Source organism: Pipistrellus hanaki, assembly GCF_964339955.1.
Source record: "Pipistrellus hanaki genome assembly, chromosome: 4".
In the NCBI taxonomy this organism is placed as follows: Eukaryota; Metazoa; Chordata; class Mammalia; order Chiroptera; family Vespertilionidae; genus Pipistrellus; species Pipistrellus hanaki.
This window is the reverse complement of record NC_140506.1, coordinates 35593758-35619526: the sequence shown is the minus strand read 5'-3', so window position 1 is coordinate 35619526 and position 25769 is coordinate 35593758. Positions and strand designations below refer to the sequence as shown.

The following is a 25769-nucleotide window of genomic DNA, read 5'->3' as shown; positions in this document are numbered from 1 at the left end:
GTCGGCCTGCAGATTGAAAGATCCCAGGTTCAGCCGAAGCCGGTTTGGCTCAGTGGTAGAGCATCGGCCTGCAGATTGAAAGGTCCCAGGTTCGATTCCGGTCAAGGGCATGTACATTGGCTGCGGGCACATCCCCGGTGTGGGGTGTGCAAGGGGCGGCTGGTCAATGTTTCTCTCTCATCGACGTTTCTAACTCTCTCCCTCTCCCTTCCTCTCTGTAAAAAATAAAAATATATATTAAAAAAAAAAAGAAAAAAAGAAAGAAAGGTCTCAGGTTCAATTCTGGTCAAGGGCATGTACCTTGGTTGCAGGCACATCCCCAGAAGGGGGTGTGCAAGAGGCAGCTAATCGATGTCTCTCTCTCATCAATGTTTCTAACTCTCTATCCCTTTCTCCTTCCTCTTTGTAAAAAATCAATAAAATATATATTTTTAAAAATAAAATAAAATGTCAAAGGCAAAAGTCAAAAAGTGAATCTTGAAAGCAGCAAGAGAAAAACAGTTAGTTACCTACAAGGGAGTACCATATGACTTTCAGCTGATTTCTCAATAGAAACTATGCAGGCCAGAAGGGAGTGGCAAGAAATATTCAAAGTGAAAAATACCAAGAACCTACAACCAAGATTATTGTACCTAACAAAGCTATCATTTCGAATTCAAGGACAGATAAAGAGCTTCACAAATAAGAAAAAGCTAAAGGAGTCCATCACCACCAAACCAGTATAATATAAAATGCTGAAAGGTATTCTTTAAGAAGAGGAAGAAGAAGAAAAAAAAGGTAAAATTTATGAACAACAAAATGACAACAAATACATATCAAGTGAATCTAAAAATCAAGTGAATAAAAAAATTTGAGGAACATAAACTGGTGAATATAATAGAATTAGTGGCATAGAAAGGGAGTGGACTGACAATTCTTGGGGGAAAAGGGGTATGAGAGGTGCGGGAAGAGATTGAACAAAAATCTTACAACCATGGATGAGGACAGGAAAAGTCATGGTGTGGGGTGGAAACCGGTGGAAGGGATTTATGGGGGAGAACAGCTCTAATAAACTGAACATAAAGATTTATTAAATTAAAAAGAAAATAAGAAAAAGCTGTATGAATGTAAAGTTAAGATGGTTGTTCCTTTGACCCAATTAAGTAAAAATGTATTTCTGAATTGTCAAAGGACCTTGGTGAGTATTTTCTGTATAGAAAATGAAATGTTTGTCAAGGAAATGTTATAAGTCATCTATTGATACCTTTTAAAAGAGTCAGGATTATGTCTAGAATGTTTTACAATTATAATACACTAGAGGCCTGGTGCACAAAATTCATGCGCGGGGAGGAGTGGCAGGTGTCCCTCAGCATGTCCTGTACCCTCTCTAATCAGGAATTTCCAACTGCTGGTTTAGACATCCAGCTCACCATAGGCAACCGCTCGCCTACCAGCCTGCCTGGTTGCCTCCCAACTGCCTCCCTGCTGGCCTGGTCGTTTCCTAACTGACCAGAAGAAAGTCAGGTGTCCAGAAGATGTCTGGTCACCTGGTCTAATTAGCATATTACCCTTTTATTAGTATAAATGTGATTTGACTACACCCAGTTTTTTCTTACCATAAAAGTAATTTACTTCTGTTGCTGGTGGATGAAACTCCCCTGTTTGGGGGAGCCAGGATCTTGGGACACTGCTGAAAGAAGCATTTTCAGAAGCCCCCATCGAAGGATGGAACGTGGAAAGAGGCTTTATTGGCATTGAGTTAAATTCCTTAGGTTCCAAAGTCCCCTGCCCCTTAAGCCAGACCTGGAAGAAGTGCATCTGGGAGCTCAGTCAAGTCAGAAATAAGGCTAGTGTCTAGAGTTTTCATTCCATGTTGCAGCCGAGGGTGGATAAGCATTTGGGTCCATTAGTCCATATGTGGAGCCCAGCTCCTGGCACAAAGGAAGCACAGCCCTCCTGCAGCAGGAGTCCTAAGAGGGCCAGCATGTGAAAGCAAGGTCTCACTTCTTTATTTAGAAGTTTAAATATTCAAATTTTGTTCCAAGTAAAAGAAATTTAATATCATTTCAGCATTTGCACTATATTTGGGTGCTTAAGTTAGTTGAAGACATTTGAACATGAGATGTTTGATATTAAATAATTAGGTATTTTTAGGTGTGATAGTGGTATTGTGGTTATTTTAAAATAGTTTCGTCATTTATTTTTTTTAACTTATAGTTATTGTTGAAAGTATTACACATATTCCCTTTTCTTCCCCATCTAGCCTGCTCCCACCCCAGGCCTTCACCACACTGTTGTCTGTGTCCATGGGTTATTCATATGTACACATAAGTTCTTTGCTTAATCTCTTCCCACCCACCTCCATCCACTCTGAGATTCATCAGTCTGCTCCATGATTCTATGTCTCTGGATGTATTTTGTAAATATTTAGGTTTTGTGCACTTGCAGTGGCCATGGCCATCCTGGCCAGATACCTGTTTCCAGGTGTGATTAATGCGCAGTTAGCCTCCTCTGTCACTCAGCTCTTACTGGGCATACCTCTAAACTGCCTTTGTCTAGTACCTTCCCCATCAATCAGCGGGGAATAGACTTGGAGATTGTTAAATGCAGCTTTTTCCCAAAGCTGTATCAACGATGTGCCTATATACAGTCTTTCCTTTTACTCCTTTGCTGTTAAATAATAGCCAGGTTATTACAAAAGTATCACTTCTACCACCACCCTCAGAAAAAAAACAAAAACCCACAAACAAACAAAAAAACACTAGCAGAAAGGCTTTCTTGGCACTATCAAATGTAGGAATCATATTGAAAAAGTTAAGTTTTTTGGCTCTAACAGAGTTTGTGGTAATCATAATATTTCTTTATGTCCATAAGGGAGCAACCTTATTAGATTCTGAAATTTTGGTGGTCATGGGCCACACAGACTTTCCCCACATTTTGGAAACTATCCATATATGATGAGTCATAGGAAAATGCACAATTAGGGAGAAAGAATCCAAATGGTAATTTTTACAGATGTTGATTGTATGTAGTGAGAAGTTGTTTTGTAATAACATTTGTGGATTTGTTCTTATCCTTTGTGAAGGCCCACTTAATTCATAAGTGAAGCTCCATTGACTACTTTCAGAAGAAAGGTTTATTCTCAACCTGAGAAGTTTAAGAATTTCTATCTGAGGAAATAATGTAGAAAACAATCTTCAAAAGTAACTTAGACATTTTACTTGAAATGGGTGTGAAAAAAGCTTCTTACTTAAAGATTCTCATTGGTTGAGACATCTAAATGTACCTAGTATTCATTGTAAAGATCTTTTAAAAATTGTGTTGCTATTTGCCATAATGAAATCTCCAAGTGTGAGTCCCCCCCACCCCCATATTACCTTGGGATCAGCTTGATTTTGGTGCTTTTCCTCTAATTTTATTTTAGTTAACATCTTCATTTCTTTTTGTTGTTGTTGTTAAATTGGACATAACCTCATTAGAAAACTATTTTAAAACTAGAGGCCCAGTGCACGGAATTTGTGCACAGTGGGGGTTGTCCCTCAGCCCAGCTTGCACCCTCTCCAATCTGGGACCCCTTCAGGGATGTCCAACTGCCCACTGGGATCAGGCCTAAACGGGCATTTGGACATCCCTTTCACAATCCAGGACTGCTGGCTCCCAACTGCTCACCTGCCTGATTGCCTCTAACTGCTTTTGCCTGCCAACCTGATCACCTCCTAACTGCTCTCCTGCTGGCCCAATTGCCCCTAACTGCCCTCCCCTGCCAGCCTGGTCACCCCTAACTGCCCTTCCCTGCAAGCCTGGTTCCCCCCCCCCCTAACTGCCCTCCCCTGCAGGCCTGATTCCCCCCCCTCCCTTGCAGGCCTTGTCCTTCCCAACTGGCCTCTCCTGCTGGCCCAATCACCCCTAACTGCCCTCCCTTGCCAGCCTGGTCATTCCTAACTCCCTCCCTTGCTGGCCTGCGCCCCCCCCCCCCCCCCCCGCAACAGCTCTGCCCTACAGGCCTGGTCACCCCTAACTACCCTCCCCTGCAGGCCTGGGTCCTCCCCCCGCCAACTGCCCTCCCCTATAAGCCTGGTCCCCCCCAACTGCCCTCTCTTGCCAGCCTAGATCTCCTCCCCAACTGTCCTCCCTTGCTGGCTTGATCGCCCACCACTGCCCTCCCCTGCTGGCCATCTTGTGGTGGCCATCTTGTGTCCACATGGGAGTGTCCATCTTTGACCACCTGGGGGTGGCCATCTTGTGTGTTGGAGTGATGGTCAATTTGCATATTACTCTTTTATTAGATAGGGTAACTAGGTGGCAAAATATACCTGTTACTTCTTAGCATTTTAAATGCCAAGGTCATGTAAAGCTGTTATCTCTGTTTGTCATTTTTAATCAACTATAGGAAAATTTTCTTAACAGATATTAGTTTCTTTCTGTACTGTTTGCTTTATAAATGATTAGCATATAAACTTAGCTTTGTATTTTTTAATCTGATTTCATTGTAAAGGCTTAAGACTGTAAATATAACTTTTTAAAGTACTATTTTTAGTGTATGTTTTTGTAAGTAATTTTATGAGATCAGTGGACTAGAAGCAATTTTCCATTTACCTATATGCACCATGCAGTGCTGACGGAGAGACGAAGATGGAATCAAACTTTACATTCTCCTTCACATTCAAGAGTTTTAGTTTTTGAGAGAAGTGCTGCAATCTAGTAGCTGCTAGAGTCATCAGGGCTGTCACATAAGTTGAAGAAAAACCCAGGTACTTGGGATCAAAACTGAACTTTATTAACCAGCAAAGAAACTTCATTATGTGTCTGCATGTTTTCCTCATTAAGATCAGGAATTTGCTTAGTTCCTAACAGTGGGAGTTAATGGTTAAATTGCTTGCAGTAATCAATACGTGGTTAACTTTTTTTTTTAAAACATCTAAATGTAGTTAGTGTTACACTACCAGGATTTTTATAGTTGATGAATCAAAGGAAGAAAAGGTATCAACCCTCTTTCATATTCTCAGTATACTGAAATAAAAACAATTCACCTGTCAAGGGCCTTTAAAATAACTTTGTTAGTTTTTGTTACCTGCAATTTTTGAAATCTTAATTAACCTGAGTCAATATCTGCACTCTGTGCTTCCATAGTTACCTAAATAATTAAAAGTCTGTCATCTTGAACCCTACCCCGTGTTGCTTCTAAGTAGTTAGAGCTTCGGTGGGAGCACCAAAAGGTCCAGGATTCAGTTGCCAGCTAAGAGCATGTATCTGGTTGTGGGTTTACTGGCACATCCTAGTCCAAAAACGTTTGGGAGGCAACCTGTCCATGTGTGTCTCTCACATTGATGTTTCTCTCTCTCCTGTTCTTCCTCTTTTTCTCTCTCCCCCACTCCCTTGTACTCTCTTCAGAAAAGCAATGGAAAATTATCCTCAGATGAGGATTTAACAAAACAGAATGTATGTTATCTTGAAAAGAGGGAATAGATGTCAGTAATATATAGTTTTTAGCCAGGTTCTTTTATCTGAGAAAGGTGTTTATCTTTTACCACAATGGTAAAGAGGAATCAGGATTTTACCTAGACCAGTAAAGAAAGAAGATAACTAAGGTAGCGAATTAAGATATAATTTGATAACATTTCTTGTCAAATCAATAAAAATAGTTCATAAAGTTTAATTTTTTACTTTTGAAAAAAAGGCCAAAGACTTAAACTGGCAATTTATAAAAAATATAAAAGGTTATTTAAATGGGCCCAGCTAGTATGGGTCAGTGATTTGAGCATCAACTTGTGAAGGTCACAATTCAATTCCTAGTCAGGTCACATGCCTGGGTTGTGATCCCCAGTGTGGGGGTGTGTGCAGGAGGCTACCTATCAGTAATTCTCATCATCGATGTTTCTATTTTTCCCTCTCCCTTTCTTTCTGAAATCAATAAAAAATATTTAAAAATAATAAATGGGTAATAAACATATGAAAAGGTACTCTATTCCATTAGTGATATGAGAAACCCAAATTTTAACTACAGTGAGTGAGGTATAACCATCTACCTCGCTTCTAACATAAAAAAGACAATACTACGTGTTGATGAGGATGTGAGGCAACGTGTATAAATTGCATGTAAACACTTTAAAAAACAGTTTCACAATATCTACTAAAGCAAAACATAGTAGTCTTTTCAGATAAGGTAAATATTGAAAATTTGAAAAGATCCTATGGATATTGATGTCATGGGTCTATTCATTTTAATTAAGCTTTTTTTTTTATGTTACAGGGAATATAGGTCAGCCCATGTTCCATTGATAAATAGGAATATTGCCAGGAACCAAGAAAATTTAGAATACCCTGTGTGCACAGAAATCCCAAGTATAATTAACTCTGATCTTATTGTTAACAGAACTCAGTTACTCACCATTCACCTGTGTAGCTTAGATTCATTCTATTTTTTTCTCTTTTTATAGTACCTGTTATTCATAACCTGCTCTCCCATCTTCCTCTTAGTTTCTTCTTCCTTGCTTTGTCATGACCTTTTCCTGTCTTTGGCTTCTTTTCAACTTCAACTCCTACTACCAATTCCTTAATCTCTTGGCATTTCCAAAAGTAAATGCCTTCAAAAAAAATCTGATTGCCTTTTCACTTTAGGTTACTGTTAATTGGCCACCCTTGGCCCATTTATAATTAATTAGAGGACTGATGCACAAAATGCGTGTAGGAGAAGGCTTTCCTTCTTCCCCCAGCTGCTGGCACCAGCTTCCCTCCAACACCTAGGATCTATCTGAGCTTCCGTCTGACCGCTGGCAGGGACTCAGGCTTCCCTCACAGTCCTGGCTTTGTCCGTAAGGTCGTCCAGAAGGACATCTGGTCAAATTAGCACATTACGCTTTTATTATTATAGATTGTATATTTACTTGGGTAGGGCCAGACTGGCGGTTGTACAAACAATGTTCTGTGGGTATATTATATAACTCAGTATAGTGTTTACCAAATTTGCAAGGTTTTATAATGCTTTACCACCTATTTGTTACTAGCAATTTAGGTAAATATTACAGATTTTTCAGCGTATTTCTCTAGTCTTAGTCTGTAATTTGCTTGCAAAATATTTCTTTAGATAAGAGAGATCAAGTAAAAAAGGAAGTTTATAGAGTTGAATAACTTTTCCTGTAGTTACTATAGAAAATTTTAAAGAAAACGAAGTTATGCTACAAAAGCCATTTACACTAATAAAAGAGAAACATCCAAATTGACCATACCTCCACTACATTCACAAGCCACACCCACAAACCAGTCAGGACCAAGTATGTAAATTAACCCAACCAAGATGGTTGTGGCCACGGAGCAAGCGGGAGGTTTGTGTTTCCCCGCGATGGAGGAAACCAAGCTTCCTGCACATCCTGGCTGGCTCTGGCCTCCACTCAAGGCTAAAAAGTTTCAATTATAGAAGATAAATAAATCCCAACAGAAATGGCTACAGCCTCGGAGCGAGGAGGAGACTTGGATTTCCCTGGCAATGGAGGAAGCCAAGCTTACCACCCCCTGCCTGCTCTAGCCTCTGCTCAAGGCTACAAAGTTTTAATTATAAAAGATAAATAAATACCAGATACCAGGGCCTCTGCTTGGGTCTCTGGGGGGCATGGCCAGCCTGCAAACCACCACAGGCCCCTTTCTCAGGCCACCCCACTCCTCAAGGGAACCCCACTCTGATCCAGGACACCCTTCAGGGCAAACCAGCTGGCCCCCACCTGTGCGCCAGGCCTCTATCCTATCCTATCTAATAAAAGAGTAATATGGAAATTGACCATCACTCCAACACACAAGATGGCTGCCCCATGTGGACACAAGATGGCCAGCAGGGGAGGAGTGTTAGGAGGGACCAGACCTGCAAGGGAGGGCAGTTGGGGGCAATCAAGCCTGCAGGGGAGTGCAGTTAGGGGTGACCAGGCCGGCAGAGGAGGGAAGTTGGGAGTGACCTGGCCTGCAGGGGGGGACCCAGGCCTGCAGAGGAGAGCAGTTGGAGGGGAGGTGGATCAGGCCTGCAGGGTAGGGCAGTTGGGGGCAATCAAGCCTGCAGGGGCAGGGGTGACCAGGCTGGCAGAGGAGGGAAGTTGGGGGCCACTAGGCCTGCAGGGAAGGGCAGTTGGAAGGGACCCAGGCCTGTAGGGGAGAGCAGTTGGGGGTACCAGGCCTGCAGGGGAGGGCAATTATGGGCAGTTAGACTGGCAAGGGAGCAGTTAGGCATCAATCCCGCTAGTTGGGGTTCAGTGGATCTGTGCCTGGCTGAGGCCACAGAGAGAGATCCAGATGGCAGGCTGATGCTTTATTTTATAGACAGAGGTAAACAAGGTAGTGGTCACCATAGTTACAGTGTTCTTGTGAGTTTGACTTGTTTTGGCAGCACTTGCTGCACCCCCATTGCCCATTAGCGTCATATGGTCAAGCTTAACTATGCTAAGAGGGCTGTGCCCTCTAAATCTGGGACTTGTTTGTGGCTTTGCCAACAGGTCAGTCCGAGGCTTAACCCTATAGCCGCTCCCTACATTTTTTTTAAAAACAAAGAATATAAAACTCATTTTAATCAAGTAAACCTTTTTGCTAATAGCCTAAAAATATTTTGCTTATGTTGTCTTTATTGCCTGGTAAATATTCTAGGTTTATTTGAAATTGAGAAATGAAACACAGCATTGGGTTAGGAATAATACAAATAGGTAGCAAAATAAATGAATGTTCTGCAGGTTAAAATGTTATCCTAGCTGAAAACAATTCTATCATTTTCCCATCACAGCCATGTTCAAGATAGACCAGATATTGTCGTTGATGGGAATGCTCGTATCACTGTTCATTTCCTAAACCCTTGTTCTTTTTAGTACCATCCCTTTGAAGAGTAAACAAACAGTTATCATTTAAACCTCCTGGAAACCTTTCAGTGTAGGCGTCATTATCATTTTGCATTAAAAATAAATTAAGTAGCCGAAACTGGTTTGGCTCAGTGGATAAGAGCGTCAGCCTGAGGACTGAAAGGTCCCGAGTTCGATTCCAGTCAAGGGCATGTGCCTGGGTTGCTGGCACATCCCCGGTAGGGGGTGTGCGGGAGGCAGCTGATCGATGATTCTCTCCCATCGATGTTTCTAACTCTATCCCTCTCCTTTCCTCTCTGTGAAAAATCAATAAAATATATTTATTTATAAAAATAAATAAATAAATAAAGTGGATTATGAGAACATTGATCAGTGAGTGGCAATTATTATTTCAAAAGCAAAAACCATTTTTTAAATATTCTTCTTTCTAGTTAATTTCAGCTATTCTCATGGATGCATGGTTGAATACTGAAAAATAAATGATCAGTCAACCCCCTTTAAAAAAATATTTCCTATATAGTTAAAACTAAAAGTTCTTAGGAAGTCTAAAACAATTCCTACAAATAGTTGTACTACCGTGTTTCCCCGAAAATAAGACATCCTCCGAAAATAAGACCTACTTACAGGTTTCCTTCTGAGTGAAATATAAGGCATCCCCCGAAAATAAGGCCCTCCCCTAGGCTAAACATGAGAGATTTGGTCTACTGATTCTGAAAGAAATGGAGTCACAAGAAATTCACCAGGAAATTCAGGAATTGGATTGTTCTGATGATGTTCCAGATGATGATGACATGATTGTCATTGAATAAATGAGTAAATTCTTGATACTGTAGGATTCACAGTTTGTCTGGTTTGTGTTGACAACTACTGTACTACCGTACCATATACAGGTAATAAATTTCCTTTATTTTCATTTAACAATAAATGTGTACCGTATTCTTCTTCTTGGAAAAATAAGACATCCCCTGAAAATAAGACCTACCGCATCTTTGGGAGCAAAAATTAATATATAAGACACTGTCTTATTTTTGGGGAAACAGAGTAGTTAGATTTTATTGCTCCCCCAATGTGGTTTTTAAAAGTAATATTTGCTCATAAGGAAAAAGAAATAAAAAACTATCTTTTTTTTAAATCTTCACCTAAGGATATGTTTTCATGATTTCTCTAAAGTGTGGAAGAGAAGGAGGGAGGGAAGAGAGAGAAATCTTGATGTAAGAGAGACTCGTCAACTGGTTGCCTCTGGTAAGTGCCCCGACCAACGGTGGGGAACCTATAGCCGAGGTTCCCTTGACCAGCAGTTGAACCTGTGACCCTTTGGTCTGCAAGCCAGTACTCAACCACTGAACAAAACTGGCCAGGACATAAAACTATTTTTAATTTATAACTAAGACAATTACTCTTCATTTTGCAATATTTCCTCCTTATTCTCTATACATTTTACCCTCAAAACATTTGTGGAAATAAACGGTTTATATTCTGTTTATTTTCCCAATCTAACATTATTTTTTTTTTTATAACACAGCTTTGTTAATATTTTATTGTGCTGTGATTTTGGTGCTCATTTGCTTATTATTAGACCTTTATAATTTACCTTTTTTGTATTTATTGCCTTCCTACATAAAGCATTTTTCAGCAATATTGTTGCACCCTTATAATAGACTAGAGGCCCAATGCATGAAATTCATGCAAGAGTAGGCCTTCCTTCCCTGGCTGCTGACACCGGCTTCCCTCACAGCCCCGCCTTCATCTGGAAGGTCTTTTGGAAGAACGTCTGGTCTAATTAGCATATTATGCTTTTATTATTATAGATTCTCAGAAATAGAATTGCTAGGATTAAGAATATGAGCACTTTTAAATATATATTGCCAAATTGCTTTTCAAAAAAATTATATACTGCCCTAACCAGTTTTGCTCAGTGGTTGGAGTGTAGTCCTGCCCACTGAAGGGTCTCAGGTTAGATTCTGGTCAAGGGCACATACCTCGTTTGCAGGCTTGATCACTGGTCCCTTGGTACAGTGCGTTCTATATGTTTCTCTCACATTGGTGTTTCTATCTCTGTCCTCTCCCTTCCATCTTCTCTAAAAAAAAGCAATTAAAATATATATATATCAGGTGAGGATTAAAAAAAGAAAAAGATTGTGCTAATATAATGTCATCTGCAAGAATGTGTAGATCTTCATTTCACTACAACATTACTAGTATTATTAATTTTTTAACCCTTTCCAAGTTAGATAGATGAAAAATGTATTCTGTGACTTTAAATTTTTGTAGAAGTGATATGTTATTGCTGTAAAAAATTTAAATAAAAAATATAGACAATGCTGAAATTTAAAGAATAGAAAATGAATATATAAAACATCCATTTAAAGTTACTGAACTCTTTCAAAGCAAAACAAAAAAGATCTCCCTTTTAGTATTTGTTTTGTAAAGGTAGGGTGGAAAAATTGTTTAACAGATTTCCTTTAAACAGCCTTATTTGATTTAACTAGTTATTTCTCACCTTCCTTTTAAGGCTCCCTCAAAAGGAGGAAAGATTGAGAAAATAAGACTGAATTTCAGAGTGTTAAATTTAGTTTATTTAGAATTGTTTTTGTATCACAGATTGGGTTATTAAACAGCTTTTGGTACAGAGTAAGGGCTTGGTAGTTTACTAAGTTCTCCCTGTAGATAAAAGGATATACATGTTGTATTTGGGCTGTTTTTTGTTTTGTTATGTTTTTGTTTTTGTTTTAGTACTTCCAATAGTGATAGACAATGTCTTACTTTCTTCTGCATTCTTTTAATAGGTAACAAGGGTGTGTGATAAGGCCATGCTTAACCCTTTCAGCCTCACCTCACTCTAACACTATGCTTATTTAGATATGTCTGTAAGTGAAAATTCTTCTCGTGCTCTCTTAGAAGAAAATGGAAGAGGAATAATCAAGATCTATAAATAACCTTATATCATGATATTTTTTTTTAAATCATGGTATCAGAATGACTAGGGTCTGAAAAGGAAAAAGAAGAAATTTCCTAGAACTAGTTCTGAGCAAATGTTCTGTTTTTCAGTATGATTTGAAAAAAGTATCTTGAGGTTAAGCAGCTATTGTACTCGAAGTTTAATTGTATTGCCGTTGGGCTTTTTTTATGCAGAGTATGATAAAATCCTCTTTAACACCATTTTCTTAAATATATTTTTTAATTTATTTGATTCATGAGACTGCAATTTCTGGAAATCATTGTATATTGAACCTCTCCTCATTTGATACATTATAAATGTTGGTTTTATGAATGAATTTATTATATCTTTCCATCTAGCTCAATAAAGAACTCCCTTTGGCCTCCATGTAAAATGTATACATTTTTAGCCTAAGTTTCATGTGTTAGAAACTTAGGCTAAAAATGTATACATGAGTTTAGAATGGAGAACTATAGTACCATACTACCCATACATATTACTTTAAAAATAAAATTGAGCCCAGGATTTGTAATGATTAACTTGTCTTATTGTCTAGTGGTTACAGTGATACTAAAGCCTATCTTAAAATTATCTTGTTTTTTTATTTTTTTTATTTTAGAGGCTACTGCTTCTCTAGGGGGATCCCATACATATTTGAAAGGCTAAATAGATGAAATTTTTAATATTTCCAAGTATGAAATTATTGTGCCAAATTTTATCTCAAATATTCTGTTGACCTAGACAAGAATAAAATTGTTGCCATTACAACTTATGATATTTTAAATTACAACTCTATTGATTAAATTGTTCTCCTGATTATAGTTTCTTGCTTCTCATGTGGTTTGCTTTAAAATAATAATATTGAAGATAGCAAGCTTATTTGGTTTTATAACAGGTTTCAGAATTTCAGTTTCTGGAAAATGCTCCTTAGTGCTTATATTAACATTTAATCTTATATTTTCTCTCTTTCCATAATTAAAATGGAAAAAAATTACAATATTAATAACATAATTTTGACACCCTGAGGAAGTTACTTAATTACTGTTACTGTCTCTACTTTTTTGTTGTATTTCTTGCTGGAGAATGTTGCTAAGGAAAAGAATCAAAAGCCAGTTCCATTAAAAATTATAAGCCAACATTCTTACTGTAATTTATACCACTGCTTTGGTATGTGGGTATGCTATTGAACAGACTGTGCAGAATGATTATATATAAGTTTATCTTCCACATGATTAAACCAAATGATAAGATTTAGCTGTGACTTTAAGAGAGTTTTTTGAAATTGTTCTTAGGACTTTTTTGGTATTTTATTAAATTCATAACTTTGAACTACATGATTTAAATTATCATGCTTTTCATTTTTTCCCAAAAGTCTAGATGTAGAGGGTACAATACATGTAAAGGAATTAGTCTAAAGGTTACTCTTATACTTTGACCAAGAGTAACCTTTATATCAGCTTTCCAAGTAGTATACTGCTATTTTGAAAATGCTACTGACCCCCTCTAGTGGCCAAAAGATTGTGCTTTTTTGGTCTTATTACTGTAGTATTTAAACGTAAACCTTGTTCTATATTAAGATATATTCAGTACATTTCTTATTGAACTAAAATGATATTAAATGTTTTTGCCAAACCTGTTCAGGAATATTGCTTACTAACTCACAAACTTGGGAAAGAAAGTTTTTGCACAGCAATTCATTTAAGGGAACTTAAAGCAGATATTAAAAGGGAAAAATATTCCTACAATAACTGTACTTAAATTTCTCATTATTAATTTTAGATAGAATTTGGTGTTTTCAAAATACTATATTAGTGATTAGGGGTTATAAGTAAACTCATGCCCTCACACCCGCCTTGGCCTGGCACTGCCCACTCACCTGCTCTACCATCCTCTGCAGTCCTGCTCTCATCAGGCCCAACAGGGCTTGCAGCGCCTCTACTGCCACCCACTGCCAAGGTTATTGTCAATGCCCACCATGTTCCGCGCCGCCCCCTGGTGGTCAGAGCACATCATGGCGAGACGTTGAACTCCCACCTGAGAGGACAATTTGCATATTCAGCTTTTATTATAGAGGATTATTACAGTGCTATGTCTAATATCCTGGAGTTCAATTATTTTTTATAACAGACTGTTAAAGTTGAGAGTTTTGTGTGTGACATGGACTGTTGAAGTGGCTACAAAAATGAAAAAGTTATAGTCTTCCTGCGGACTGAAGGGTCCCGGGTTCGATTCCGGTTAAGGACATTTACCTTGGTTGTGGGCACACCCCCTACTGGGGCAGCAGATCGATGTTTCTCTCTCATCGATGTTTCTAACTCTCTATCCCTCTCTGTAAAAAAAGTTAAACATCTATCTCACACAGTTACAATTTTTTTTCTTGTGATGATTAAGTAATTTATATTTAATTTTTTTTCATGTAGTTTACTTTCTTTTTTAGACTGAATCTGGTTATGGATCTGAATCCAGCTTACGTCGACATGGTTCAATGGTATCACTGGTGTCTGGAGCAAGTGGCTATTCTGCAACATCCACCTCTTCATTCAAGGTTTGTGGTTGTGAATGCATTAAGTTAAGGCCTGATAAATTGAATTTAGTCCTGCATATTGTGAACAGAACTTATTTAATAGTTTTTTCAGAAGAACTTCTCTACAATCTAATTTATTTTAAGTTCAGAATAATTTGTTAAGGATTAACATTTATGACCCATACTAATAGAAAATGAACACATCCAAGATTTTTTCATTTATTAATAGATAAGACGTAAAAATAAATTGGTTCCAAGGAAAATCTGAAGAATGCCAAAATAATTTTGCTAATATATGCAAAACTGTTCAGTATCAGCAGATTTGAAACTAGTGTATCTCCACCAATCAAAAATCATTTGCATATCTATGGCCAAAATAATTTACTTTACTCTTATTTTTCTGCTACTTAAAGAATTATAAAATAGGCCAATTGTAATGAAATCAAAGATTTGTATATGCTTAGACAAAATTCCATAAATGCTAAAGGTTCCATGGATAGCACACACCATTCCTTTGAAAAATATCCAGTAATATTTTTTCCCATTTCAAAGTCTTTCACAATTTTTTTTCGCACAATGTCAATAATTTGAAAATATTAAATTTTACATGAGCAAATTGTCAGGCTTAGTATTTGTCCCTTATTTCCTTCAGGCTTATCACTATCTAGTCACTGTTAGTCAGTTTCAAGTTAATTCCTAGAAGTATTACATTGACAGCTCTCCCTACCCGATGGCCTTCATTAGTTAGATGTAGACTTAAAAACTGATGAAATACAATAGGATTAAATAAGTTACAGTTTTGTTAATTTGGATTACATCCACCACCCCCTTTTTTTGTGTTTTGCAGAAAGGCCACAGTTTACGTGAGAAATTGGCTGAAATGGAAACCTTTAGAGATATCCTATGTAGACAAGTTGATACTCTACAGAAGTACTTTGATGCCTGTGCTGATGCTGTCTCCAAGGATGAACTTCAAAGGGATAAAGGTTAATTAGGCTATTACCACTATTTTTACTTGGAGAATGAATGGATGTAAAGCCTCTTGATCTTAAAGGGTAATGTCTTTAACTGATAAAGGTAATTAATAGTCATTTTTGCTGCAAACCCCCAATGTAACAGATTTCCGTGTCTATATAACTTACATACTTTAATAACACATCTTAATTATTCTGATGATTCATACATACTAGATTCATACATACATAGAATATTTTTAAATGATTTTAAAGTTTTTTATTAAAAATGGTGTCTGTCATCTTAGTAATATAGGGGTTTTTATAGGATTATGTCTAATATATTTACCCTATGATGAGTCTTACAGATAGGCATATGTTTATGTTAAATCCTCTGGAATCAATTGAGCTCTTTCTCCTCCTCTTTTTTTCTCCTTCCTCCCTGTCTTTCTCTTTTCATCTTCCTCTCTTCATCACTCTCCCTTCTCTGGCCTCTGTTTTAGAAAAAGCAATAATTGAGCTATGTATACATTTTAAAATAATTTATAATGAGCTTTTTAAGAGCTATGATTTTCAGCTACCTAATAATGTGAGTTTTGAACTTTTTCTTTGTTATTGCTGAAGATATTACTGATGTCAACATATGTCCTTCAGTTTTTCTCTTATTTGCTGTGAAGGCAAATTATTGTTAAATAGCACTACTTTTATTCACAGTATAACTCAGTTGCTTGACATGGTTTCATTTCTTAATCTTATTAAAATGTGTTTTATCGGGAGTTCAAATTCTGTCTTCTCTGTTCTTTATCTCCTTCTTTGCTTTTTAGATATAATTGTTATTTTAGTGGCTACTTTAGTTTATAGAATGCTCATTTAATTTATCACTACATATCTTTAAGTAATATTATACCTCAATTACTCTAAGGAAACTTTTTCTTGGAATCCTCTTAGTTGGTTCTTTCCCTGACCTCTATAGTTCCCTTATTTGTATGTGCTATCAATACTTTGCTGAATACTCAAAGGGACCCTTCTTTCAATTTCCTGGGTTCTTTCTCTATACAGCTGTCTCCTTTCTAGTATTCTCTCATGTGAACTCTAGTTGCCTTTGTCTGTCTGGACTCAGTTCCATTTCCGCACCTCAGAGAGTCTACTGGGCTTATCCTGGGTTCCTCCTTACTTTGCAGCTTGGAATCTCTTCCAAGGCAGGAAGTTGGATACTGATAGAGTTCAGATCATTTGTTCCTTACCACTTTTAGGTGATTGTCAGTTTTTTTCATATAAAATGTTTTATCAAATCTTTTTTTGCCAAATATACAGTATTCTTGAAAACCATTGTTTCATATATTTTGTCCAGGTTTTAATTTTATGCTAGAGGGTAAATCCAGTTCCTTTATTCTGTCTTGGCCAGAAGCAGAAGGCCATATCATCTTAAAATTTAGACAAAATAAGTAGCCTTGACGTTTTTTATATTTGATACACTTTTTAAGTTGTTGGCTCTTTAACATTGGATGCTTATTTCTCTAAAAATAAAGGTGGTTGAGCTATTTTTCCTTCATCAAAAAAAAGTATACATATACATATATACACTTAGTGGCCAGATTATATATAATTATATATATATATATATATATATATATATATATATATATTAGAGGCCCGGTGCAAGGGTAGGGTCTGGCCAGTCTGGCCAGAGGGAGGGGACATGGGTGGTTGGCCCGCCTGCCTGCTAGTCGAACTCCAGGTCGAGGGGATAATTTGCATATTAGCCTTTTATTATATGGGATTAGAGGCCCGGTGCACAAAATTTGTGCACGGGGCGGGGAAGGGGGGTTCCTCAGCCCAGCCTGCACCCTCTCCAATCTGTGACTCCTCAAAGGATGTCCTACTGCCAGTTTACAGGGATCAGGCCTAAGTTGGCATTCCGACATCCCTCTTAAAATCTGGGACTGCTGGCTTCCAGCTGATCACCTGCCTGAATGCCTGATTGCTCCTTAACCACTCTGCCTGCCGGCCTGCTTACCCCCAATTGCCCCCCCGCTGCTGGCCTGATCGCCTCAACTTCCCTTCCCACTGACCTGCTCACTCCAAATTGTCCCCACCCCCGCTATCCTGATCACCTCCAACTGATCCCCACTGATAGCTTGCACACACCAAACTGGACCCCCTGCTGGTCTGCTTATCCCCAAAGACCCCTGCTGTCCCATCCTGGCCTGATCACTCCCCAGGACCCAAGGTCCTCGCCCCTTTTCTTTCTTTCTTTTTTTTTTTTTTTTTTTCAGTGCCTTCTTGATTGGAGGACAGGGCCAGCTGGAATCAAGTATCTAGGATTTATTTATCTTCTATAATTGAAATTTTGTAGCCTTGAGTGAAGGCCAGGGCAGGCAGGAAGCTTGGCTTCCTCCATTGCCAGGGCAACCCAAGCCTCCTGCTTGCTCCAGCTCCATGGCCAGTTGCCATCTTGATTGGGTTAATTTGCATATTTTCTCCTGATTGGCTAGTGGGCGTGGATTGGTGTAGCAGGGTGGAGGTTAATTTGCCCTCCCCTACAGGCCTGGTCCCCCTCAACTGCTCTTGCCTGCAGGCCTGGGTCCCTCCCAATTGCCCTTCCTTGCAGGCCTGGTTGCCCCCAACTTCCCCCCTCTTCCGGCTTGGTCACCCCCAACTGCCCTCCCTTGCAGGCCTGGTCCCTCCCAACTGCCCTCCCCTGTAGGCCATCTTGTTGTGGCCATCTTGTGTCCACATAGGGGCAGGATCTTTGGCCACATGGGGGCAACCAACTTGTGTTGGAGTGATGGTCAATCTATATATTACTCTTTTATTAGATAGGATAGAGGCCTGGTGCATGGGTGGAAGCCAGCTGGTTTGCCCTGTAGGGTGTCTCAGATCAGGGTGGGGGTTTCCTTGGGATGTGGGGCAGCCTGGGCGAGGGGCCTGTTGTGGTTTGCAGGCTGGACACACCCCCTGGTGACCCAAGCGGAGACCCTGGTATCTGGGGTTTATTTATCTTCTACAATTAAAACTTCGTAGCCTCGCCGAAACCAGTTTGGCTCAATGGATAGAGTGTCAGCTTGGGGACTGAAGGGTCCCGGGTTCGATTCCGGTCAAGGGCATGTACCTTGATTGCGGGCATATCCCCAGTGGGGGGTGTGCAAGAGGCAGCTGATCGATGACTCTCTCTCCTCGATGTTTCTAACTCTCTCTCCCTTCCTTTCTGTACAAAATCAATAAATATATATTTTTTTTAAATAAATAAATAAATAAAACTTTGTATCCTGGAGCAGAGCCAAGCCTTCTATTCGCTCCGTGGTGGCAGCCATTTCTATTGGGATTTATGTGACTTCTATAATTGAAACCTTGTAGCCTTAAACCGGCTAGGTGTGCAGAAGCTTGGCTTCCTCCATCGCCGGGGGCAACCCTAGCCTCCTGCTCTTTCCAGCTCCCTGGATGCCGCCATTTATGTTGAGGTTTATTTATCTTCTATCATTGAAACTTTGTAGCCTTGAGTGGAGGCCTAGGCCAGTAAGGGCAGGAGGAAAGCTTGGCTTCCCCCGTTGCCAGGGAAACCCAAGCCTCCCTCATTCTATAGCCATCTTGATTGGGTTTATTTGCATATTCGCTCCTGATTGGCTGGTTGGCATGGCTTGTGGGCATTGGTGTGGTGGTGGTTAATTTGCATATTACTCTTTTATTATATAGGATATACACTGAGTTGCCAGATTATTATGTGTTCAGAGATAATAACAATATGGCCACTCAGTGTATATATGTAATAGTCCCTCTGTATGCATAAGGGATTGGTTCTAGGATCCCTCCACACAGCTGATACATAATCAGCAGATTTCCAAGTTTCTCATATAAAATGGACTAATATTTGCATATAATCTAGACACATCCTCCTAAATAAATAGTTGTTATAATGTATTGTTTAGGGAATAATGGCAAGGGGTAAAATAAAGTATGTTCACATTCAGTACAGACACACCATTGTAGGCTTAGCAACGAAGTACATGTCAGCGGTGATGTAACTTTTTCAATTATTTTTCAGTCCTCGGTTAGTTGAATACACAGATACAGAAAGCTGACTGTATATAGCCTTTTTATCAAATTAAACATTACCCATCAACTTTTTTTTTTAAATAAATCTTTATTGCTCAGATTATTACAATTGTTTCTCCTTTTCCCCCAATAGCTCCCTTCCATCCGGTTCCCGCCCCATCCTCTGCCCTTACCTCTCTCCCCATTGTCTTCATCCATAGGTGTATGATTTTAATCCAGTCTCTTCCTGCACCCTCCACACCCCTTTCCCCTTGATAATTATCAATCCACTCCCTTTCTTTGCCCCTGATTCTATTATATTCACCAGTTTAATCTGTTCCTCAGATTTTTAATTCACTTGATTTTTAGATTTACTTGTTGATATATATGTATTTGTTGATCATAATTTTTATCTTTTTTTCCTTCTTTTTCCTCTTCTTAAAGAATACCTTTCAGCATTTCATATAATACTGGTATGGTGGTGATGAACTCCTTTAGCTTTTTCTTATCTGTGAAGTTCTTTATCTGCCCTTCAATTCTGAATGATAACTTTGCTGGATACAGTAATCTTGGTTGTAGGTTCTCGCTATTCATCACTTTGAATATTTATTGCCACTCCCTTCTGGCCTGCATGGTTTCTGTTGAGAAATCAGCTGATAGTCGTATGGGTGCTCCTTAGTCATATAGGTAACTACCTGCTTTTCTCTTGCTGCTTTTAATATTCTATCTTTGTCTTTTGCCTTGGTATTTTAATTATGATGTGTCTTGGTGTGGTCCTCTTTGGATTCCTTTTGTTTGGGGTTCTGTGGGCTTCCTGGACTTGTAAGTCTATTTCTTTCACCAGGTGGGGGGAAGTTTTCTGTCACTTTCTTTCAATAGGTTTTCAGTATCTTGCTCTCCCTTTTCTTCTGGGACTCCTATAATTCTGATGTCGGTTCACTTGAAATTGTCTCTTCTCCTCTTGCTTCTGCTGGGGAGTGTCCTCTGACTCTTTGTGTTCCAAATCTTTGATTTGATTCTTGCAATCTTCCGGTCTGTTTTTAGGACTCTGTATAATATTTTTTATTTCAGTTAGTGTATGCTTTATTTCTAGTTGATCCCTTTTCATATCCTCAAAGGTCTCATTTATTTTATCGGTCTTTTCTAGGAAATTCTTGAAAAACCTTATAACCGTGTTTTTGAACTCTATATCCAATCTTTTGTTCTCCTTCCTCTCTTTCGTTTGAGATCTATTTCCTTGTCTCGGCATTTTTGCTGCTTCCCAGAGTTGGTAGGATCGTTTTATGTGTTTGGTATCCTATATGGCCCAGTGGTCAGCCTCCCCAGTTACCTGAGGCAGACACTCTTGGTGCTCCCCTTTGGGGACTGCGTGTATAGCCTTATTGTAGTTAAATCTTGATTGTTGTTGGTATCACTGGGAGGAATTGACCTTCAGGCTCATTGGATGTGAGTATCAGCTGTGTTTACTCCGGGATACCTTCTAGGCTCCTCAGCTTTTCAGCTCTTCCACTTCTTTTTCTTTCAGCCAGCCTTCCCGTGGATTTGGGTGATAGACGTCCTGTGTATTAGTTTTAATTTTGAAATTGTTGTGCGAGGTGGCAGACCAGTTGTTTATGCCGCCATCTTGGTTTCTCCCCATCAACTTTCATTTGCTTGAAAATATCCCTTTAAACTAAATATGTGTGTGTGTGTATGTGTATGAATATGAATATGAATTGGATTTCTTGTTTATTTCATCCCACTTTTTTTTTTTTTTTTAAGAGAGTGAAAGGGAGAGGGGGAGACTGAGAAACATTGATGTGAGACTTGGAAGTCTGCTGATTATGGTATCAGCCACCAGGGGTTCATCAAGTGGTTGCCTCCCACACACACTCTTACAGGGCTGGAGATTAAGCCTGCAAATGAGGTATGTGCCATTGACTGGGAATCAAATCTGGTATTCTTCAATCTACAGGGAAGCACTCTACCCACTGAGCCTAATCAGCTAGGGTTCCTTGTTTATTTTTAAACTAGAGGCCTGATACACAAAATTCATTCAAGGGGCTCGGCCCTCACAGCCTTAGCTTCATCTGGAAGGTCATCCTGAAGGTCATCTGGAAGGACATCTGAAAGGTTGTTCAGCTGTTGGGCCTAATTAGCATATTATGCTTTTATTATTATAGATGATACACATCAAAAGTATATACCTTTTGAAAGACAAAAGTGATAGCGAGAGAAGTAGAAGGACTACAGTTATAACCAGGTTATATAGAAGAGTTGAAAAATGATTTTAAACATTCATTTTTATTAAATAGCAACAGTGGTAGACTATTGCATTAGTTTGCTAGAGTTGCTATCATGAAGTACCACAGACTGGATGGCTTAAACAACAGAAATTAATTTTCTTACAGTTCTGGAAGCTGGAAGTATGAGATCAAGTTGTTGGCAAGGTTAGTTCCCTCTGAGGGCCATGAGGGATAGGATCTGTTGGAGTCCTTTCTTCTTGGCTTATAGAGGTTCATCTTCTCCCCGGGTCTTTATATCATATTTCTTCTGTGTCCAAATTTCTTCCTCTAATAAAGACATCAGTCATATTGAATCAGGGCCTGTTCTGATGATCTCATTTTAACTTGATTATGTCCATAAGACACTGTCTCCAGATACATTCACATTCTGAGCAAAGAAAATACGATAAGTTCAAGAGAACATCCATTGTAATGTTCATTGCTTGCTACACATTTCCCCCATCTTTCAGGTAATTTGTGGATACCATCCCAATAGAACTCTTATTTTGAGGCAAACCATTCAGAGACCCAATTTTCCACTTCTTTGTATGTTTTGAAGTGCTGTTCAGAAAGTGCAAGTACCATACATCAGGACAAATGGTAATCTGAAGGAGCAAAGTCTGGTGAATACAGACGGTGGGTTAATACTTCCTAGGCAAGATCTTTTAACATGTCTTTAGTTTTTGAAGTGTGTGATGGTGCATTATCATGAAGCAAAATTACTTTGCCATGTCTTCTGGCCCATTCTGGTCGTTTCACGATCAAAGTGTGGTTCAAATTGATAATTTGTTGTCAGTAGCGATCAGTATTAACAGTTTCACTTGTTTTTAGAAGCTCATAATATGCCACACCTTCCTGATCCCACCAAAAGCAGAGCATTATCTTCTTTCCAAAGCTATTTGGCCTTGCAGTCGATGTTGATGATTGACCTGGATCAACCCATGATTTTGTGCATTTGGGATTCTCAAAATAAATGCATTTTTCATCACCATTCACAATTGGATGCAAAAAATACTTTTGATGCTGTTAAAGCAACATTTTACTGATGACTTTTCGGTTTTCCATTTGTCTTTCGTTCAGTTGGTGGGGCACCCATTTTTCTTCCTTTAAAATCTTTCCCATTGCTTGTAAATGTTCGGAAATTGTTGAACAATGTTTAATCTTTCTGGAAGTTGTTTTTGAGTTTGACATGCATCTTCATCTAGTAATGCTTGTAATTGTTGGTCTTCAAACTTTGGACTTTGTCTTTCACTTCAAACTTTGTCTTTCACATCAAAATCATCACTTTTAAAACGATTAAACAAGTATTCACATGTATCTTGAGATGGAGCACGTTTACCATAAGCTTTCCAAAGTATACGATAACTTTTTCTTCAAAATAAAATAATGAATTAAAACTTTCCTCAAATGCTCTTTTTTTGGCATGAAATTCAACATTTTTAATCATAAAAATATCTATGTTAACACCTTCAGCAAATTTGACATAAAGTTTAAAGCTTGCTGTCAATACCACAAAATAGCATACATATCAAATTGCATATTTATCAACATATGTGTAACTCCATCTATTGAAAGAAATCCGCATTTTAGCTGGTACACCTAGTATCATTCCAGGCCAGGGCACATGTCCCCAGCAGCGAGCATGCAGGAGACAATTGATCATTGATTCTCGTCATTGATGTTTCTCTCTCCCTCTCCCTTCCTCTCTGAAATCAATAAAATACATTAAAAAGAAAAAAAAGCGGTGGAATATATAGTGCAAAAAGTTAAAGTATGTTAGGCAGTAAAAAAAAAAAAAAGTGAATAGAACAGAAAGATAAACAGAGGAGAACACAGGATTTTGTTCTTTATAGAATTGGATAAGTTAAAAGGAATTCTAGGCACAGACAGTGGGATGAATAAAAATCATTAATCACACCTGTAAATTATTATATTTTTCCTACATGTTTAGAAATGGTAAGTTTAGGAACTCCCAGAAGCAAGATAAGGTCTTTTCTGCATGGAAGTTGTCCTTTTACAGTCCTGCTCAGCCATTATAGGAATTAATGGAATTAAGAAATTGCCCCAAGGTAGGTAGGAAGACTAAAGGGCAAAATAACTCATATCTTAATACCATCCCTTACGCAAATGAGAATGGGTACAGTTTTTATAATAATGTATTAATGTCTATAGCATATTCGTTGGGCATACTTTGATAAGCACTGAAAATACAAAGATGGCTGAAACTGGTTTGGCTCAGTGGATAGAGCGTCGGCCTGTGGACTGAAAGATCCCGGGTTCGATTCCGGTCAAGGGCACGTACCTTGGTTGCAGGCACATCCCCAGTGGGGGGTGTGCAAGAGGCAGCTGGTCGATGTTTCTCTCTCATCGATGTTTCTAACTCTCTATCCTTCTCAATTCCTCTCTGTGTAAAATCAATAAAAATATATTTTTAAAAAAAGAAAGAAAGAAAATACAAAGATGAATTAAATCTTACACTCAGAAGAATCCAGAATGTATTGACTTAATTGAACCTAAGAATAAATTGGTTAATTTCTATTTTCTTTCATCCTAATATCCTTAAATATATTTTATTTAGTGGTAGAAGATGATGAAGATGACTTTCCTACAACACGGTCTGATGGAGACTTCTTGCATAATACCAATGGCAATAAGGAAAAATGTAAGTAATACATTTTCCTCCCTCAGCTGAATAAAGTACACTTTCTGAAGTTATATAATCACTATATAACAAGAATAATTATCTAAATGATTTTTGGGCTATTTTTTTTGTTTTATTTTATTAATCCTCACCTGAGGATATTTTTATTGGGTTTTAGAGAGAGTGGGAGGGAAAGCAGGCCAGGGGGAAGGAGAGAGAGAGTGAAAAAATCTCTGTGAGAGAGACACATCTATTGGTTGCCCCAACTGTGGCTAGCGATAGAACTTGCAACCCTGGTATGCATCTTTGACAAGGAATCAGACTTTAACCAGAGCCTTAAGTGAGTAATTTTTTTTTAAAGAAATGAAAATTTCTTGAGAAAAAAAGACACATTTTTACATTAAATAATAATGGCTCCTAATTATCTAACAAAGACTCATTCTAAATTCCAGACAATGGCCCACTTATTGCAGTGTTATTTGATAGAATCAGTTTCTAGAACTGAAAAATGTTGCTTGGAGTGGAGGGAAAACTCCCCTTTTTTCCCTCCACTTGATAAGCTGGTGTTGAAAAGCATATAATCAGTGTTATTAAAAGAAAATTATTGTAATAGCTCTGATTTCACAGCACAATTGTTTATAGACCAGGAATGAAGTGGTTTATTTCATGTACCAGTTTATTAATTGGTCCTTTTTTTTATTTAGAACGAGAGGCTCAGTGCACGAATTTGTGCACCTTGAAAGGAACTGTGGGCTACGAGGCTGCAGTGGGCACAGGGGCAGGCCTCATCCCATCCTCCACACTTTTGCCTTGCCTCTCACCATAGCCCCTCGTCCCCTGTCTGCAGCAGCCCCACTCCTGCTGCGGCTGCTCCCACATGCTGATGACACTGGCCCCACTCTCACCTGCTGTCAGCGCGGAGCAGCAGTGTGTGTGAGGTGGGGCCGGCACCATTAGCAGGTGCAGGTGGCAGCTGCTGCCCCAGTTGCCTCTCAGGAGTAGGGGGAGGTGGAGAAGGAGAAGCCCTCAGGGGAAATCAGAGCCAGCAGCCACTGATTGCACCCGCTGACAGCACCAAGTGATCAGGACTGGTGCCGGGAGCAAGCAGTGGGTACAAGCAGGGCCAGTACTAGCAGTGGGAATGAGTGGCGGGAGGCTCTGGCACTGGCAATGGGTGTGAGTGGCAGCTGCTGGCCCTGATTGCCCCTGAGGAGCAGGGGAAGGTGGAGAAGTTCTGAGGGCCAATTGGGGCTGGCAGCAGGTTCGAGTGGCAACTCCAGTGCTGGCAGTGGGCTAATTGGGGATGATGGTGACAGCAGGTGTGAGCACCCAGTGGGATCATGGTGCTTGGGAGCAAAGAATTTTCAGTAACCACCAGAGGCTCACCCTAATGACAGCAACTGGCACCCCACCACACCTGCTCCACCATCCCACTGCGGCTGGTGCCCACCATGTTCCTTGCTCTGCTGCCTGCTACCAATGCCTGCCATATTCCACACATACCTCCTGATGGTCAGCACACGTCATAGCAACCGGTTGTTTCACCGTTTGGTCTCTTTGCATATTAGCCTTTTATTATATAGGATGGCCAACTCATTAGATGGAATTCT

At 39.1% G+C, this 25769-nt stretch overlaps 1 protein-coding gene across 2 annotated transcripts in view; it reads left to right on the top strand.

The window, feature by feature from the left end:
* The window catches only part of CERT1 (ceramide transporter 1), an 85317-nt gene that overhangs the window by 20665 nt on the left and 38883 nt on the right, over positions 1–25769 (top strand). For both annotated transcript variants that reach the window (XM_084880451.1, XM_084880450.1), the window contains exons 4-6: positions 14183–14290; positions 15117–15255; positions 24097–24180. In XM_084880451.1, the coding sequence (XP_084736577.1) occupies positions 14183–14290; positions 15117–15255; positions 24097–24180 (331 nt within the window). The remainder of the gene's footprint in view (positions 1–14182; positions 14291–15116; positions 15256–24096; positions 24181–25769) is intronic.